At 49.8% G+C, this 16,423-nt stretch overlaps 1 protein-coding gene across 1 annotated transcript; it reads right to left on the bottom strand.

The window, feature by feature from the left end:
• Positions 1 to 4,225: 4,225 nt before the first annotated feature.
• Positions 4,226 to 5,318, bottom strand: Sdhaf1 (succinate dehydrogenase complex assembly factor 1). Its single transcript, XM_020168149.2, has one exon. The coding sequence runs from the start codon at positions 5,216 to 5,218 to the stop codon at positions 4,862 to 4,864; it is 357 nt and encodes a 118-aa protein (XP_020023738.1). The 5' UTR covers positions 5,219 to 5,318; the 3' UTR covers positions 4,226 to 4,861.
• Positions 5,319 to 16,423: the final 11,105 nt, after the last annotated feature.

Raw genomic sequence — 16,423 nt, 5'->3', positions numbered from 1 at the left:
AGGCCAAAAAAATGCAGAAATTTTATTCAATTATAAAATTCGTGAAGAACTAGCTATGCATGAGGTTCTTTTTTTTTTTGTGTTTGAGACAGGGTCTCCCTATGTAGCCCAGGCTGGCCTGGAACTCACCATCCTCCTGTCTCTGCCTCCTGAGTGCTGAGATTACAGTCATGCTACCTGGCTTCTGAATGAGTTTATAAAGTCTCAGAAAATATAGGCTTCATTTTTATAGCAAGGTGCCATGTGTGAAAATAACCAGTGTTTAAAGACAAGGGTGACCAGTGAGACACTGATACAGGTTGATTATCCCTAATCTGAAAACCCAAAATTCTGTTTGACAGAGGTGGCCCACGCCTGTAATCCACCTAGCTACTCAGAAGAAAGACATCAGGAAGACTGCGGTTCAAAGCTGGCCTGGGAAAATGGTTCGTGAGACCCTATCTCAAAAAAAAAAATCACAAAAAAATGGCTGGTGGAGTAGCTCAAGGTGTAGGCCCTGAGTTCAAGCTCCAGTACCTAAAAAAAAAAAAGCCAACAACAAAACAACAAAATTCTCCCAAACCTGGAACTTTTTGAGCATGTAACATGATGCCACAATTGGAAAATTCCACATTACAAAACTGTTTCATATACCAATTTTTACTCATTTTTGAGACAGGGTCTTGCTGTGTTGCCCAGGCTGGTCTCAAACTCCTGGGCTCAAAAGTGACCCTCCTGAGTGGCTGGGATTACACTCAGCTCAGGATTATTAAAAGTATTGTATTAGGTATATGTGAAACATAAATGGATTTCATAGTAGACTTGGGTTCCATCCTGGAAATGTCTTATTATGTACATACAAATGTTCCAAAATCCAAAACATTTTTACCCCAAGCATTTCTGGTAAGGATACTCAATCTATATAGTCACTGACTTTTTTGGTTTTTCATTTTTATAACATTTTTTTTTTGTGTGTGTGTGTGGCTTGAATTCAGGGCAAAAGCAGGTGCTCTACCACTTGTACCACTCAGCAAGCCCTTTTTTTTTTTTTATTGGGTATTAGCTTGGGCTGGCTTCGAACAGCGATCCTCTTGATCTCTGCTTCCTGGCTATAATGTGTTTTGCCTCAAATTACTCAAAACTTTTTTCCCTTCTTTTTGCAGTGCTGGGATTTGCTGGATCTCACACAAGCTAGGCAAGCATTTTACCATTGAGCCACTTTTCAGCCCCAAATTACTGAAAATGTTTAAGGCTATTGTAACAAATTTCTTACCCCTATATGCCAGACCCACCGGTTAACATTTTGCTCTATCTGTATTGGTGCACTTACAGTATGCACTTACGTTTTGGAGTCATTTGAGAATAGGTTGCCTTTTTAACTCCTAAATATTTAAATGTGTATTTGTTTTGTTTTGGAGATCCTAGAGATTGAACTCAGGACCTCACCCTTGCTAGACAGTGGTTTACTACTTGAGCCACCACCCCAGCTCTTTTTGCTTTTGTTTGTTTTTCAGGTGAGGTTTCATACTTTTGCTTGGGCTGCTCTCAGACAGTGATCCTTCTACCTATACCTCCCAAGAAGCTGGGATTACACTCAATATGTACATGTTAAGAACAAAGGTGGGCTGGGGAGTGTAGCTCAGTTGTAGAGCACTTACAAGGATGAGGTCCTGAGTTCAATCCCCAGCACCAAAAAACAAACCCACAAGAGCATTCTGTTCTCTAATTAGAATACAGTTATTAAAATCAGAAACTGAACAAGTCAATTCAATCTATTATTAACCCACAGTCCATATTCCTAACTACTGTAATCTGTGCTTTTTATAGCAACTTCCTTACTTAATAGATGGAGATTATTATTACTTAATAGATGGGACTGAGGCTGAAAAATGTTGACTGTGGACCTCAACAGAGTAAAAGAACAGAGCAGCACACAAATGCAGTACAACTGAGTCCTGCCACTGTTCCCATACTTCACAGAAGTGTATGCTGGCCTCGGACCTGAGGGTTTATTTGGGAGGTGAGTCCAGGAAGCAGGTTGGGAGGAAAGCTAATAGAAACCTGCAGAACATGTATTTCGCTCGTTCCACCAGACAAGAGGCTGGCCTGGACACTCACCCAGTGACTGCTGTCATCCACAGGTTGCCTTCTAGGGCATTAACCCTCTCCCCTTAACTCCCAGAAAGCTCTGCAATAGGGGAGCAGAGGCAGGGGCAGGGCAGGAAGCTGGTAGCCTCCTGGGAACACACTTTTTTCTCCTGTGGTACTGAGGATTGAACTCAGGGCCTGGTGCTTGCCAGGCAAATGCTCTACCACTTGACCTATGCCCCCAGACTGGGAACTTACTTCTGCAGTTGCAATTGAGCTCCTGCAGGCTGGGGGTCATGGGGAGCAGGCAAGATCATCTGTGGCTGCGACAGCATATAGCTAATTCACTGGGTCATTGATAACAGTCACGTGACAGAGGCACTAAGCCTCTATTTCACTAACAAGGACACTGAGGCACATGCTTGTGTAATCACTAAATGCTGGGGCTGGGATTAAAAGTTGGTATTCCAGTTCTTGAATCCATTGGCCTAACTACCACTAGCCTGCGTTCCCCTCCCCATCCTTCCAGCCCGGCAAACCTCATTTCCCTATAGGTGTTGTGTGCCCTCCTCCATGCCCAGTGGCTCCTCCTTGCCCAACCTGTGCAGGAACTCTTCACTGCCCACGGGCCTGTGAAAGTCCCAATCATGGGGCCAGGAGTGAGGAAGAGGTAGAAGAGTGGAAGGTGAGACTGGGAGACATACTGGAGGCTGAATGTGTAGGACTCCATTAGCCACTTTCAGGACTTTTTGGCTTTTACCATGAGATTGAGGCAGGACATGGGGCTCAATGCTAGGCCCTTGCCTAGCAGGTGCAAGGCCCTAGATTGAATCCCTAGCACTGGAAACATGAACAAATCAGGGTCACACTGATGAACAAAACTGAGGCTGAGAGATGAACAAAACTGAGGCTGAGAGATGAACAAGTGGCCAAAGTCCCATGGTGAGGACTAACAGGAGACAAAGCTGAGAAGATGCCACATGCAAGGAGTGCCACAGTCTTGTGCTCTGGGACACTCCAGACCCTGCCTGAAACCCTGCATTCCTTCTGTTTATACTCACTAGGCCTTTACCCACATTGGTCCTCCTGCTTAGAATCCTATTCTTGCTGGGTGTGTTGGAGAACACCTGTAATCCCAGTACTCAGGAGGCTGAGGGAGTAGGATTGCTAGTTGAAGGTCAGTCTGGGCTACACAGTGAGACCCTGTCTCAGAAAAACAGAGGTGTGGGCTCCTTTCCTAAGGACTTCTTTACCCCGGCTGCATCTGCAAGAATTCACCCACTTAACTTACTTAACTGACATGGGTGCAAATACACCTTATGGTTGCAAAATGCAGTACCCTTAGAACAGGTCTGTATGAGGACACAGAGTGGGTATAACTATGGTCAGTGAGTCCATCTCCCACCCCTGCTTCAGGGCCTCGCTGACAAAATCCCAATCTGTAGCTGGGGCTAGTTTGAGGAAGATGGCAGTTTCCAGGCCTTGTGAAACACTGAAGAGTTTGAGATCCCACTGTTGCCAGAGGGGTTACCACCAGGCCTCTTAGCTCTACCATTTCCTCTCCTGCCTCGTTCTTCGTCAACTGGGGTCTCTGGGTAAAGCTAGGATGGGTCTCCTTCATAGGTCTGCCCAAGAGAAGGCTCCAGAGGGAAAGAGCTTCCCACATCCATCCCCACCTAGAGGGCCACTTCCTGGTGTGTGTCTTCAAAAATCCCTTCAGTGCAGTCAGGCATGGGTCGCTCATGTCTGTAATCCTAGCTATGCAGGAGACAGAGATCAGGAGGATCGTGGTTCAAAGCCAGTCCTGGGGAAATAGTTTTCGAGACCCTATCTCAAAAAAATCCATCACAAAAAAAAAGGGCTGGCAGAGTGGCTCAAGTGATGAGTGCCTGCCCAGCAAGTGTGAGGCCCTGAGTTCAAGCCCCAGTGCTGAAAAAAAAAAGGGGATAATCCCCCTAACAGCACACCTGTAATCCCAGTTACTCAAGAGGGGTTGGTAGGAGGATCATGATCCCAGGTCAGCACAGGGAAAGTTAGTGAGAGAGCCTATCTGTAAAACTAAAAACAAAGGAGTAGGAGCTGGCTAAAGCAATCGTGTGGAACACAAAAAAACAAAAACAAAAAACCCTTAATACATGAACTCTTCAAGACCAACAGGGAAGTAAGCACACCCAGAAATTTAATCCTTTTGTGCAACAGTCCTGAGAGGGAATGGGCACAGGAGTGGGGACTGCCCCCTTAGAACCATCCCGTAGGGATTCTTGAGGCGTCAGGTTGATCAGCTGGGGTCACAGACCTTTAACTCCTCATTGTCCTGGTTTGTCACAAAGACTGGGGGAAGGTTTTCCAAAGGGGATTCTGGGCTTGTCATAGTTCATCAGGGCATAATCCCAAACTCTACTCGGCAAAAAGTCTGCTCTTCTCGGAGTTAAACAGGGCAAAGAGCAGTCCCCTTAAGGAGCCAGAGTTGGGTGTGTTCCCAGAGGTCAAGGGTCTCAGCCTCTATGAGTCCGTAAGGGGAGTGAGGCGCGTCTGGGATGCCCTTGACTTTGGGTAAGTAGATCTCAGCCTGCCTGTGTCCCAGGTCGCACCATACCTCTTGGTGGCGGGACGTGCGGGGGAAGGTCATCTGACCTGTCACCATGCTCCACCACCGGGCTCTCCAGGCCCACCAAGAGGGCTATGTCCCCAGTGCGCGCAGCTGGGCTCTCAACACCTCTCGCCTTCTATGAGATGGGTTCCCGGTCTTTCCCAAACTGTCAGGCGGGATCGATCCCCTGCGCTCTTCTGCCTGTCACCGTTCGTCGGCTCGGGTCTCCGGTGCCTCTGTGCGGTCGTGAGGGTTCCCTGGACCGTGACCGTCGTCAGGTGGGGTCCTCGGAGCCCCGGCGTCGCCCACCTCCTCGATAGGGCTCCGCGGGCGCACGAAGGCACCCATGGAGGTGGCGTGGCCAGAGCGCAGCAGCTGCAGCTGGCGGCGTCCGCGACGGTACAGGTACTCAATGCGCAGCACGTCGGAGCGCGGGAGGATGGCGTGTTGCCGGAACTCGGCCCGCACCCGCGCCTCGGCGCCCGGTTTCCCGCGTCCGGCGCGAAGCAGATCGCGGTACAGGCTCAGAATCTGCTTCTGTAGCCGACTATGCCGGCTCATGGCCGCCAGGCCGCAGGTTGACGCCGCAAACGCTCCACGCCGCACAGTTAAGGGAAGTCAACGTGCGGGGCAACAGCCACTTCCGGCCCAAGCTCGGCCTCCCTTCTCCCGCTATACGGTGGCGCCTCATCCGATTGGCTGTTGCTGCAGTGACGTCAGCGGCCGGGAGGAAGGGGCGGGGTTACCGGTGCTTTGACCAACCTTAAAGGGAATCTGTGTCCTTGAGCGGGCTGTTGGTTCTGGGGACGTAGGTACCCGGGTCCCGGGGAGAGGGACTAGGCATTTGGACTCCTAGGTCCTGGATCGGAGGGACAGGAGGTCTCTAAATCCTAAATCTTGTATCTGGGAGAAGAGGGAGGCTAGGAATTGTTTTTTTTTTTTTTTTTAGTAAAAGAGAACAGCGTCTCGCTAAGTGGCCCAGTGTGATCCGGAGCTCGTGGGCTGAAGGGTCCTCCTGCATCAGCCTCCCAAGTATCGCCCAGCTACAATCATGTTTTTGTCATAAGTTATTAAAGTCACTTCGGGAAGCTCCGCGCGTTTCCTCTGCCAGGACAGGTCTGCCTTCCGGGTCCCGGCCCTGGGGACGCGCAGAGGGACTGGGTCATGAAGTGAAATGGCCGGTTAGACTTGCTTTTCTGTGCTGGCGAAGTCAAGCACACAGGGTGGGAGCGCCAAGCCCCCAAGGGCAGCGCGTGGCTCGGCGCCCTGTACTGGTAGCAGTCAGGTCCTGGGGCAGCAGCGGGAGAGTCACAGCAGTTAAAGCGGTGTCCCACAGGCCCTAAGCACGTGGACTGCATTGACACCCATCCTTTAGGCCTCCCGGGAGCATCAGGTCAGCGGCAGCAGTTCTGTAGTCCCCGCAGGCTGCCCGAAGGTCTTCTAGTAGCGCTGTGGAGGAATAAAGGGTAAATCAAGTATGGCACATTTCATAATAAACATTTTTCTAGGGCCAGGGATGTAGCTCAGTGGTAGAGTACGAATGTACAAGGCCCTGGGTTCCATCCTTAACACCACAAAATAAAATAATAATAATAATAAAAGCTTTCCTAAAAGGGAGATTTAGAGAAAAAAAATCGCCTGGAACCTGACTCATACCTTTCTCTCTCTCTCTCTCTCTCCCCTCTCTCTTCATGGTCTAATAATTGTTTGCCTAGCACTTCCAATATGCCAGACACAATTTCACATGCTTTAATGTGAATTTAATGTGAATTTTTATTATTTCATATTTTATAATGGGTAGTATATTAATACAGTAAAATATGCAATTGATAATTTACCTTTAAAAAAAACCAGTTTCTCATGTAGCCCAGGCTGGCACCAAACTCGAGATCCTCTTGCTTTGGCCTCCCCAGTGATGGAGACACAAGTGTGTGCCATGATACCCAGCTGATATTTTAATTGACTGCTACCTATTTATGTTATTTTATGTAATGTGTCTATTTTAAATAGTGATTGTTTCAAGACTCTTCTTATCTAGGACTGCCACTCTGCTTTTCATTGTTGAAAACCTCTTCTGAGAGCTCTGATGGTCTCAGTGCTGTCCACTCTGGCAATGGGGGCGGATGCAGGGGCAGATGTGTCTGCTCTACTGACTTGTTCCTCTTGGTATGGCCATCTCTCCATTCCCAAGGTCACTCTGGGGTTTAGATATCCATGTTCTTCCTATCAAGTGGCACTTTATCTCCAAGACAACTATGTCACGTGGTGGGAAAGTCTTTATTAGGATTTAGGAGACTGCAAAACCTTAAAGGCATACTATTTCCCTGTCCATTCATCTTTTTTTTTAAATTTATTCCAGTACTGAGGACTGAACTCCTGGCCTTGTACTTGCTGGGCCGGCTCCCTACCATTTAGCCATGCCCCCATTTTCCATGTTATTTATTGATTTATTTTTTGTGGGACTGGGGTCTGAACTCAGGGCTTCCCACTTGCTAAGTAGGCGCTCTACCACTTGAGCCACACCTCCAGTCCATTTTGCTCTGGTTATTTTGGAGCTGGGGTCTTATGAAGTATTTGCCGAGGCTGCCCTTAAACCAAGATCCTCCTGACCATCAGCCTCCCAAGTACCTAGGATTACAGACATGAGTCATCAATGCCCACAAGTGTTATTTATTTTTTAGATAGGGTCTTGAGTTTTTGCCCAGGCTGAGAAGGTCTCGAACCTTGATCCTCCTGATCTCCACCTCTGAGAATCTGGGCTCACAGAAGTGAGCCACCTTCCTTCCTTTTCAATATTAGGATTGAATCCAGGGCCTTGTACCCTAAGCACTCTCCCACTTCACCCTCAGCCCTCCATAGTGTTTTCTGATAATGGCTTCTGGTTTTCCCTTGGGAATTTAGCCCTGCTCTCAGTCCAAGGGGTTGCCTAGGTGATGTACCTATTCCTTGGCTCCTTCTCTAGGCATAGGTCAACCAGAGGTACCCTATTCTCTGGTCCCTGTGATCCTTTCAGGATAAGCAGATGGCCTGCACTGGGAAAATGACGATCATCTCTGGGACTTCTGCTAAAATTATGGAGAAAAAGTGCTGCCTTGGGCTGGGGATGTGGCCCAAGTGATAGAGCACCTGCCTGGTAAGTGTAAAGCCCTGAATTCAAACCCTAGTATTAGCAAAAAAAAAAAAAAAAAAAAAAAAATGCTAGCTTCCTACCAGGATTGCTAAATGTTCATGGTGAGTCTGGAGGGGTGGGCTGCCTCTGCCCTACAGAGTTGGTTTGAGAATGAAGCTACCACTGTCCTCAAAGGAGACTATGAAACTTCCCTGGCATTAGAATTTTTAGCTGCATGTATGGCCACCACATAAAGATCCAAAGGAATTAAAAAAAAAAAAAGAAAAACTAAAGATCCAAAGATCCATCTTACAGGTTCTTTGCAACCAGATGGCATCAGCCCTTTCATGAAATTTTGACTCATGGGAAGTGAATGGAAGTGGTGTGTGCCACTTCTGGGTTGTGCCCTTAAGGGAAAGAAGCCTGACCTCCTTTTTTTTTTTTTTTTTCCTTCTTTTTTTAATGGTACTGGGGTTTGAACTCAGGGCCTTCACCTTGAGCCACTCCACCAGCCCTGTTTTTGTGAAGGGTTTTTTGAGATAGGGTCTCTAGGAATGATTTGCCTGGGTTGGCTTTGAAACTTGATCCTCCTGATCTCTGGCTCCTGAATAGCTAGGATTACAGGCGTGAGCCACCAGCACTTCTGGCTAAGGCCTGACCTCCTTGTCATCCCTTCCACCTTGCTTGGGTATAGATGTGGTGGGGACAAGACGGGGATGTGGTGGGGATACCACTTGGGAGGCCTGTCTCAGAGAAACTAAACTGGGTATGCTTGGATTGCTCATGAGACAGAAATAAACTTCCATCCTTTAAGGCATGTAAAATTTGAGCCTCTGTTACAGTATTTGGAGCAAGAGACTATAACATAGAAGTCAACACAGAAAAAGGAAAAGACAAGGATGAAAGATGGAAAGAAACTAAGTCCTAGTGATGACATTTGAGTCCCTGAATCCAGCTATTCCTGAAGGTCCCTACTTTATAGGTGAGTAAAAGTAGATAAATTCCATTTGGGAGCTTCATTGTAGAGCTCAGTAGTAGGGCACCTGCCTACCCTGTGTGAGGCCCTGGTTCAATCCCCAGCATGGCAAAAGCAAAAGAAAAGCATTTGTTTTGGACAAATTGTGTTGTGTATTCAAAACAGTTGAGTAATTGGGCGCCAGTGGCTCACACCTATAATCCTGGTACTCAGGAGGCAGAGATCAGGAGGGTTGCAGTTCGAAGTCAGCCCAGGCAAATAGTTTGAGAGACACTGTCTGGAAAAAAAACAGGAAAAAGGGGGCTGGTGGAGTGGCTCAAGGTGTAGACCCTGAGTTCAAGTCCCAGTACTGCCAAAACAAAAAAGTGGTTGACTTCATTTTCTTTCATTTACAGCCCAAAATGCTGACTGATAGTTATGGATTGGGGAAAAATCTTGTGATAAGGTATGAGAGACTTCTCCTCCCACAGAGGAGACTCCTGTGACAGGGATGTAATATCCATTGTAGAAGCAGCCAGAGGTCCTGAGACACAGTGTGTACCATCAGAGGTGTGGCCAGGGTCACATGCACTATGCGTAGAGTGAGCAGGCAGGCATCATCGCCATCCATGTTCATGTACAGATGTGGTGGTGATTTCAGAGTGGGCAGGTCAGTGCTGCAGGCAGATGCAAAGGTGAATGCTTAGAACTCAGTCTTCCCTTTCCAGTGCCATTGCCTTCTGTCCCAGCCAGGCTAGCTTCCCACCTTCATGTGAGCCTTTCCAATCCAATTTCCCTTGGAAATTCTCCTCAACCAGTTCCACCTGTGCCAGGGGCTCTTCCCCCATTAGTGGAGGCAGTTCTTCCTGCCAGTCCATAACCTACCCTGGATGCATCCCAGACCCAGCCAGAGCACTCACAGTAAAGCTTAGCATATCACCAGGATCCCAGCCCTCTGGCTGGTTGGGGAAGTTGCTGAGATTGTGAGGTTGCTTGTTTTGCAGCATTAGCTGACTGATACACTTCAGCAGTGAGGATTAAATGAGATGATACATGAAAAGTGCTCACAGCTACTTACTGAAAGAATCCTGAATGACTGATTTTCCACAATCCTTTACAGTACATGATAATACGAATGCTAATAGCTGCTCTTTACCCATCAAGGATGCTTCTACCTTATCATATAGTTGCATCATTTTATAAACCATGTGATGCAGACCATGCCCATTTTACATACAGGGTGTACCGAGGCACTGCCTGGTGGTAGTACAGGGGGTACTTACTGTGATGAGGCCACCAGCTGCAGTAGGTGCCCAGTGAGGCCGAGGCGCAGAATGACTGGTCTAGACACTCACGTCTTCACTGAGGCTGCACCTGCGCCCGCTGCCCGCCCCCATCCCAGCGCAGCAGCTTCGCAAGTCAGGTCCAGGTGGCGCAGATGGCGCCCGGCGGTCTGTGTCCGCTGGAGCGCTCCAGCAGCCACGCTCGCCATTGAGCATGAAGCCCTGGTCACACTCTCAGGCTTTCCAGCGGTGGCCGCCACCCACACCGTGCCCAGCGCAGCTGTTGCTCCGCACACATGTGGCCGGGGAAGCACAGCGCAACGCTGGAGTGGGGCGCAGGGGACAGAGAGCGGGCTGGACGGAGAGAGGAGGAGGACAGATAGCGGAGCAGCTAGGGAGAACAAGGACACGGGACAGGTACAAGGAAAGATCTGTATTAAGCTGCTGTCCCTCCGGTTCTGGCCGCTCCAAACCAAGTCCTAACTGTCTCCAGGTCCGCTGGCTCCCCCCAACCCCAGGCCCAAACTTCTCCAGCTGCTCCCCACGCGCCGCGCCCTGGTGACCCAAGTCGAGGCTCTTCTGATCTTCACCCCACCCCCTTGCAGCCCCGCACTCTCCACAGAAGTCCGGTGTCCTCCAGCACTGCAGGTGTATATGAGGGACGGTCAAGCGACAGGGTAGGTGGCCTGCGTCATCTGGATACTAGCTGAGCAAGGGGCGCATGTCCACACTTGGGTGACATGGCTCCAGGGCCACCGCAGTTGCGTCCAGCTGTCTGCAGTGCGCGTCTGGGCTGGGCACCGTTTGGGACAGAGGATCCCACAGACCAGGCCGCATTTGGACAACTCAGCGACCTTCCAGGCACCTGCCTTACCTGTTTTATGTTTTGTTTTGTTTTCCCTACTGTGGTACTGGGGTTTGAACTCAGGACCCACACCTTGAGCCACTCCACCAGCCCTATTTCTGTGAGGGGTTTTTTTCGAGATAGGGTCTCCGGAACTATTTGCCCTGGCTGACGTCGAACTCGATCCTCCTGATCTCTACCTCCTGAGTAGCTAGGATTACAGGCGTGAGCCACCGACGTCTGGCATGGCTTACCCTTAATACAAGGGCAGTGGGGCCACAGAGTCCACACATATAGGGACCGCGGGCCAATCACATGTGACAAGCTGTCCCAGTCATAGAGACATCTGTGTTCACGCAGGGGTGGCAGCCCCAGAGGTGGGCACAGAGGCAGGTGCCATGAGAGAAGGAGGCAATTCCTGAATTCTGTCCACCCACAGAACAGCGGGGGTAGAGGGGTGGGGGCTGTGTGGAGTGGGCTGGGGACTATTGAGTAGTTAAGAGGAGGTGAGCAGAAAAGGTCAGAACCACAGATCAAGGAGACATCAGAAAGCTGGAAACCTGTAACTGGCCAAATTCTCTGGTGCTTTTCACTTATTAAAATATGGATTCTTCTGATACAAGTAAACAAGAATTCCCCCAGTCTGTGAGAACCACTTTTTTTGGAGGGGGGGTTGCACTAGGGTTTGAACTCTGGACCTCACAGTGTTCTACCAAGTGTGCCCCACCCCCAACTTTTTTTTTTTCAGATAGGGTCTCATGTTTTTGCCTGAGGCCACCTTTGAACTGCCATTCTCCTACCTATGTCTCCTATGTGTCTGGCATTCCAGGCACCACCGTCACACCCAGCTTGTCTGTTGAGATTCGGGGATCTCATTAAGTTTTCCTTGGGCTGCCCTCGAACCTAGTTGCTCCTGAGTAGCTGGGATTTCAGGAGTACCCTACCACGCCCAGTCCTGAGACCTTTAGAAGTGTTTTTAATTGCCAGGCACAGTGGCTCAAACCTGCAACTATAGCTACTTGGGAGGTGGAGATAGGGAGAATCAGGCTTCCAGGCTAGACCCCATCTCAACTAATGGCTGAGTGCTAGTGATGCCAGTCATCCTAGATAGGCAAGGAAACACAAACAGAAAGACAGAAGTCCAGGCTAGCCTGGGCATAAAGTGAGGCCCTATCTCAAAACTAACCAAAGCAGTTGGGTGCTGGTGGCTCACGTCTGTAACCCTAGCTACTCAGGAAGCAGAGATCAGGAGGATCGAGGTTCGAAGCCAGCTGGAGCAAATAGTTCATGAGACCCTATCTTGAAAAAACTTATCACAAAAAAAGCCCTGAGTTCAAAAAACCCCAGTACTGCAACAAACAAACAAAAAAACCCAACTAACCAAACATTGTGGCTCAGTGATATACCATTTGCCTAGCAAATGTGAGGCTCTGAGTTCAACGTCCCCAGTGCCACCAAAAAAAAAAGAGAATTTCAGAGAGAGAGGTTCGAGGCTGGTGGAGGAAAGCAGATTTAGATCCCAGGGTCCAACTCCTGGAATTCCTCAGGTCGGTTCTGGCCACTTACCCAAAGAGACATGGTGAAGGGCAGAGAAAGGACGTTTATTACATGTTCCGACAGCCATGGAAAGACAGCTCTTCAGCCCATCTCCAGCCATCTTCGGGGTACAGACATGAGCTATAGGTTTAAATAGAACTGGAGGCAGGGGAGAGAAAGCTGTAAAATTATTAAACAGTCCTGGTCACAGGTGTGTTTTGGTGGACTGTTATCTTAGTCCTTTTTTGGGGAGGGGATCTGGAGAGTCATTGTCTGGCAGGTGTTCTATCCAGAGGAGGCTCTGTTGTTCCTTAGGAGTTGTTTCAGTCCCTTATTATCGATCAGTCCTATCCTTCCGAGAACCCGAGGTGACTGCAAAGTAACTGCAGAGAGAGCAGCTCAGAGCAAAGCCAAATACAAAATGGAGGCAGGGATGTCAAGCTTTCTCCTGTTTTTAGTTAATTCGTGGGCCCAGGTAAGGAGTCAGTCCTTTTCCAGCAAAGCAATATAAGTACCTGTTACAGAGTCATGAGAGGACTCCTGGGGAAGTCAGTTGTAGGCTCAATGGAAGGTCAGTAAAGAGGGCTCAAAAAGGGGATCAATGGTGGAGTAATTGGATGGTCAGACTTAATGAGGTCAAGGTCAAGTGAAGTTCAGTGAGGGCTAAGAAGAGAATAAAGAGAGTAGGGCCTGTGGGGGAGCAATGGAAGTGATACGAGGGATTTGAGACCAGGCTTCTTGTCCCACGAAACGGAAGAACGAACTTCATGCACAAGGAGAAAAGTGTAAAGCGGGAGAGTTTATTGAGACAGAAAAGAGTGAACTGGCAGAGTAGAGCCCAGAGTTGGGGATTCCCAAGAGGGTGCCCAAGTAATGATAATGGGAGCCTTGTACCCATGCTCTCCAGGGCTTTGCTCAATCTTTATGCTAATTAGGTGTGCAGAAAGCAGTATTTTGCTTGGCTCTTCTTGCAACATTCTGATTGGTCGGTCCTGCCTTTCCTTCTTTCCACCCTTTAAGGTCATAGAGAAGTCATAATGGAAGTTTCCAGGACCCCTCCCTTCTGTTTCAGAAGGATCAAGAAGATGACAAATGGCTGGATGCCGGTTGCCCTCCTGCTACTCAGGAGGCAGAGATCAGAAGGATCGTGGTTCGAAGCCAGCAGGGGAAAATAGTTCTGCGAGATCGTATCTCGAAAAAACCCTTCACAAAAAAAGGGCTTGGTGGAGTGGCTCAAGTGGTAGGCTCTGAGTTCAAGCCCCAGTACCACACACACACACACACACACACACACACACACACAAACACGCCAACAGGGACCCAAGAGAATGGCCTTAGAAATTACATTACACACGCCTTACATGTGGGTTTCACCAAGCGCCAGTCAAAAACCAAACATTCTTGCACACATTCTGCAGCTGTTTGCCAGGCTACCCCATAGGCCTGCAGGCAGATGGTAGAGCACTTTGTAGTCTCAAGGATGTGGCCACAAATATCTGGAAGAAGGGTTTCAGCAGCGGGCATGTCTGGCAGAGCGCTAGCAGGGTCCCTGGCACTCTCAAGAGTTGGCAGGTGCTATGCCACTCTGTGCCCTCAGTGGCCACAGGATAGTTAGTGTAACCCTGGCCATGGAGGCTGTTGGTACAGAATTTTGGCCTCAGCAACTGTATCGCCACTGCAATTGCTGCAGAGGCCACAGTAGGCCACAGGCAGTGCCACATGCCTTCCAGCAGCAGCAAGGGTGAGGGGAACCCAGAATGAGGGAGATGTCCAGGTCTGGGGGGAATGGGGGCGGGGAGTATGTGAAGGCTATAAGAGGCAGTGCGCTGGGGCTGGGGGGAGTGGAGGAGGTTGGGATGAGTTAGAGGAGAGATGTGTGGATGAGGTATAGGTTGGAAGAGACACAGGACTGGGGAGGGAAGAGAAAAGGACAAGAAGGGGATCTAGCACTGTGGGGTTGGCATGAAATGGGAGGAGGGCAAGAGTAGGAAGCAGCAGGGGTGGGGGAATGTGGAGACTGAGGAAGGGGGAGGAGAGTAGCAGGGTGGGCACAGCATGTAGGCAGGTGGGGTATTCAGGACAGAGGTGAGATCATGGACCTGGGGGATGGGGGAGGCTATAGGGCCAGGGAAGAAAAGGATAGACTACTTGGGGGAGAAAGGGAGCCAGAGACTGTGGAGAAGACCTCTGAGGGAGCAGGAACTGGAGGGACTGGGGAAGGACAGATGGGGCCTGGGAGGAGGTAGTAGGTTTTGTGGGGGACGAGGAATCTTGGAGACCCAGAAGGAGTTGGAGAAAACGATGAGCAGATGAAGACCAGGGTAAGGAGAGAGTGGTGGGGTGGGCATGGTGGAGTGCAGGGAAGATGGGAATGGGGAGACACAGAGGGCCTGGGCAGCCTGAAGCAGGGAGGGGAGAGCAGCTGTTGAAGAGAGACTGGGGTGAAAGGGAGAGGAGAGAAATGGGGTGAAAGGGAGAGGAGAGAGAAGGGTGGAAATGGCGGTGTTGGAAAGGAGAAGGAAGGACAATATCAGAAAGTGGTACCCAGGGATGTCACCCACTAGGACAGAGCCCAGAAGCCAACCAAAATGAGGCAGGCAGCAGAGAGGGGCTCACCATGAGGTAGGCCCAACACCGAGGTCTGTACAAGCTAAGCAAGGTGCACCAGAGGCCAGGCATTCCGGGCTGTTCTCCACCTCTCAGGGACACGTCTGCTCACAGAAGGCTTGAGCCATGACCACCAACAAGCACTGCAGGTGGCCAGGTGGTGCCATTGAAGGAGTTGTAATGGGGTACACCTGAGGCAATGCAGAGGCCTGGGACACCCCAGGAGGCACAGTGGTTTTCAGGCCACCTGGCAGCAGAATTGGTGGCTAGTGGCTAGGTTAAGGAATGGTAGCCAAGAGCCAGGCTCAAGACGGTGACTAGTCATGTGCTGTGCTGATCCATGGGCACACAGGTGATACAGGAACCCCAAGTCACACACACAACCCTGGCAGCCCTCATAGCAACTCGGGCCACCGTCACAGCCTGGTGGCAACTCCCCCCTCCAAGTGATCCAGCAGCCAAAGCACACTGGGTGCCATGTATGCTGGGCACATCAGACCTGCAAGAAGGAGTAGGAATGGAGGGGTATTTGGGGCAAATGGTTGACTTGGACAGAACCCAAGTTGGTAAAGACCAGATGGCACTGATTAGAGGTGCTGATGGGTTGCTGGGATGGCCAAGGGCCCCGGGGGCTAGGGCATGGCTAGGCTGAGAGTCCCTGAAGAGCCAAAGGCTGAAGGACTGTACTGGGAAGGATAAGAGCTAGGAGTTAGAGAGAGAGAGAGGAGGAAAAATGGAGAAACTGAAGCACTTAAGGAAAGAAAAGGAGAGAAACTCGGAGGAAGAATCTGCGACCTTCACAAGCAGCAGGCCTTTGTTCAGGAAGAAGGACCTGAGAGGGACCCTTGGCCACCAGAGTAGCACTCTGAGAGGGACGAGAGCACGTTTTTCTCACAGGCTGGGGATTTTAAGCATCGTGTGGCGGGAAATGGGGAGGTTGGGAGGATTGGTTAGGTAACATGGCTGGAAGGGAGGATGGGGGGAGGAGCTGACATTGGCAGGAAGGCCATCATGGCTGGGCAGTTTTGCGTGTTGTTTTCTCTCACTTGTTCATCTGGGGTAGCCATGTTGGCATTGTTTTCAGTGTTTTTTGGCATTCCAACATTTTAGGTTCTTTGCTACATAGGGCATTGGGGTGCCATTTGTCTTCTGGCTACTTCGGGCTGGCTGGGGATAACATGGCTGGGGGTCACTGAGCCTGGAGAGTTTGTAGAAGTGTGATGGCCTTGAGTCACTTCCCTGAGGTAGCCCAGGAGATGGTGGCAATGCGTTCCTGTAAAATTTTTGAAAAATATTAATAAGGCATGGTAGGAACATTATGGCCAGACAAGGATGAGAGGAACGCCAACGGGATGAACCATGGATATAAAGGAAAGAATATTAGTAGGTTGTGTGGATGTCAGCTGTTGTGCCCTTTCCTTGAGTCTTTTTA

Source organism: Castor canadensis, chromosome 16, assembly GCF_047511655.1.
Source record: "Castor canadensis chromosome 16, mCasCan1.hap1v2, whole genome shotgun sequence".
Classification (NCBI taxonomy): Eukaryota; Metazoa; Chordata; class Mammalia; order Rodentia; family Castoridae; genus Castor; species Castor canadensis.
The sequence above is the reverse complement of the archived record's forward strand: the minus strand, read 5'-3'. Positions and strand labels throughout refer to the sequence as shown.

Coding starts and splice junctions, on each gene's coding strand:
- Sdhaf1 (XM_020168149.2), bottom strand. CDS start 5,218: ATGAGCCGGCATAGTCGGCTACAGAAGCAGATTCTGAGCCTGTACCGC.